We start from the raw sequence: 2,948 nt of genomic DNA on the forward strand, positions 1-2,948 counted from the left end.
ATTTTCTGCATCAAGAGCTCATATTTTTCTTTTTTCCTCCTCTTTTTTGGCATTTTTATTATTTACATTCTGTATTATTTTCTTTCGGTGCTACTAGCTGAAGAATATGTTCAAAAGTTTTCTTGAACATTCCAATTAATCTCTTATCATATCCCATATTAAATACAACATTATTAATCTCAAGTAATAAATTTTCTATTTCGGCTTTGGCTTCTATTTCATCTTTAGTGCTACTAGCATTTGAATTTTATGAACATCTCAAGAGTTCATACTTTTCTTTTTTCCCCTCTTCTTTGGCACTCCATTTTTTTTATTTACATTCTGTATTATTTTCTTTCGGTGCTACTAGCTGAAGAATATGTTCAAAAGTTTTCTTGAATGTTCCAATTAAACTGTTATCATATCCGATATTAAATACAACCTTATTAATCTCTAGTAATAAATTTTCTGCTTCAGCTTTGGCTTTTTCATCATCTTTAGTGCTACTAGCGTTTGAATTTTATGAACATCTCAAGAGTTCATAATTTTATTTATCTTCCCTCTTTTTTGGCACTCTATTTTTTTATTTACACTCTGCATTATTTTCTTTCGGTGCTATCAGCTGAAGAATGTGTTCAAAAGTGTTCTTGAATGTTCCAATTAAACTGTTATCATATCCGATACTAAATACAACCTTATTAATCACTAGTAATAAATTTTCTGCTTCAGCTTTGGCTTTTTCATCATCTTTAGTGCTACTAGCATTTGAATTTTCTGAACATCAAGAGTTCATACTTTTCTTTTTTTCCCTCTTCTTTGGCACTCTATTTTTTTTATTTACATTCTGTATTATTTTCTTTAGGTGCTACTAGCTGAAGAATATGCTCAAAAGTTTCTTGAATGTTCCAATTAAACTCTTATCATATCCTGTATTAAATATCACATTTTTAATCTCTGGTAATAAATTTTCTACCTCGGCTTTGGCTTCTATTTCATCTTCAGCGCTACTAGCATCTGAATTTTATGAACATCTCAAGAGTTCATACTTTTCTTTTTTTCCCTCTTCTTTAGCACTCTACTTTTTTTATTTACATTCTGTATTATTTTCTTTAGGTGCTACTAGCTGAAGAATATGCTCAAAAGTTTCTTGAATGTTCCAATTAAACTTTTATCATATCCTGTATTAAATATCACATTATTAATCTCTGGTAATAAATTTTCTACCTCGACTTTGGCTTTTTCATCATCTTCAGTGCTACTAGCATTTGAATTTTATGAACATCTCAAGAGTTCATACTTTTCTTTTTTTTCCCTCTTCTTTGGCACTTCATTTTTATTATTTACATTCTGTATTATTTTCTTTCGGTGCTATTAGCTGAAGAATATGTTCAAAAGTTTTCTCCAGTGTTTCAGCTAAACTGTCATCATATCCTGTATTAAAAATCACATGATTAATCTTAAGTAATAAATTTTCTACTCGGGCTTTGGCTTTTTCAACATCCTCAGTGCTACTAGTATTTGAATTTTCTGAACAAGTTTCATTTCTGTCACAAGAAACTTCCACTTCAGTCCTTTTCTTATTAATGGCCTTATCCATTCTCTTTCTTTTCATGACTCGTCTTTTTTTTTTATTGAGACGTCTCCGTAATTTTTTGTCAATCCGGACATATTTAGCAAGTTTATCATGTCCTAAATGTGTCTTCCAATAATCAGCAACCACATCACCATCATTGTTAACTTTTGTTATGATTCTGGAGGGACAAGCATTTCCAATCTTTCTACTATTCAAAATCTTTGACAATTTGTCTGTGGGTTCTCGAGAAGTGTATGATCGGTCACAATTATAGTACAGAATTGTACCTCCATTTCTCGTTCTGTGTCCTGCACTATTTTTAACATAGTAAGATAAAGTGTTTTGTTCCAATTCTTTTTTCCATACGAGAAAATCTGGAGATAAATAAGATATTATACAAAACTGTATTGGCAATATCCATAAATGAATATGTACAAACCTTTAACTGAAGAAAAATAGAGTTTTTCATGTTCAATTGGAATCTTGTGGTCAACTTCTATATGGTTCCGGAAGACATAATATCTTGGAAAGGTTTTTTTACAACTTTCTACGGGGCATGCAATTCTCTGTGACCTAGGTGGAGCACCTAAAAATTGATTATTATATATGTTATCTTCATATTGAGTTTGTTGCAAAAAAAATATAAAAAACCTACCTGCGAATCCATTCTTTCCTGTAACTGGAGTTTTTGGGGATGCTTGTTTGAGGGATGTGGATGATTTTGGCAAGACAGGCAAGGTGGGAGAAGTGAATGTGGGCTGTTCAGAAGTGACTGTGTCATTGGAAGGATGAAAAGAAGTGGACAGTATGGAAGTAATATTGTCAGTAGTAGATTCAGTAATTGTGGATTGTGTTGGTGAATTGGTAGATGCATAAGAATGCAGAGCTACGGATGTATGAGGATTAATTCTGGAATCAATCAATTCAAAAGTTTGGGAACATGAAATAGGTGACTGAGATTTGTTGAGTATTTGGGAATCTTGGGTAGTGGAGCTGAAGGGTTATGGTAAAAATTAATATGCCTTTTCAAGGAAAAATTATTAGAAAGCTTTTTCTGACAATAGTCACACTGAACTCTTGACTTGTTGACAAAGCGATTGATGTGTTTACCATGAACTTTACGCTCATGACGAAACAGATTACTATTGCTAGTAAAGTATTTGGAGCAGTCTGAACACTGTTTTTGCTTGTCCATATTAAACAGTATGACTAAGTCACTATAAATAATGTATAAGAATAAAAACCACGTAACTAACCTAACTAACTATATATACAGAGTAAAAAGCTCCTAACTAACTATATACATATATCCTAACTATTTGTACGGAATAAAACCTAACTAGAACTATATCTATAATAAAATGTAATTAGAACTATACAATGGAATAAAATTATA

General features: G+C 31.4%; 1 protein-coding gene across 1 annotated transcript; it reads right to left on the reverse strand.

Moving 5' to 3' along the window:
- Positions 1 to 847: 847 nt before the first annotated feature.
- On the reverse strand, positions 848 to 2,747 carry LOC113391191. Its single transcript, XM_026627145.1, has 5 exons — positions 2,623 to 2,747; positions 2,208 to 2,545; positions 1,992 to 2,138; positions 1,324 to 1,926; positions 848 to 993 (listed from the first exon to the last, which is right to left on the reverse strand). The coding sequence occupies exons 1-5, from the start codon at positions 2,745 to 2,747 to the stop codon at positions 848 to 850; spliced, it is 1,359 nt and encodes a 452-aa protein (XP_026482930.1).
- Between the last annotated feature and the right edge of the window lie 201 nt (positions 2,748 to 2,948).

Source organism: Ctenocephalides felis, unplaced genomic scaffold, assembly GCF_003426905.1.
Source record: "Ctenocephalides felis isolate EL2017-DRISC unplaced genomic scaffold, ASM342690v1 CF-g0.4_SCAFFOLD_00845, whole genome shotgun sequence".
Lineage (NCBI taxonomy): Eukaryota > Metazoa > Arthropoda > Insecta > Siphonaptera > Pulicidae > Ctenocephalides > Ctenocephalides felis.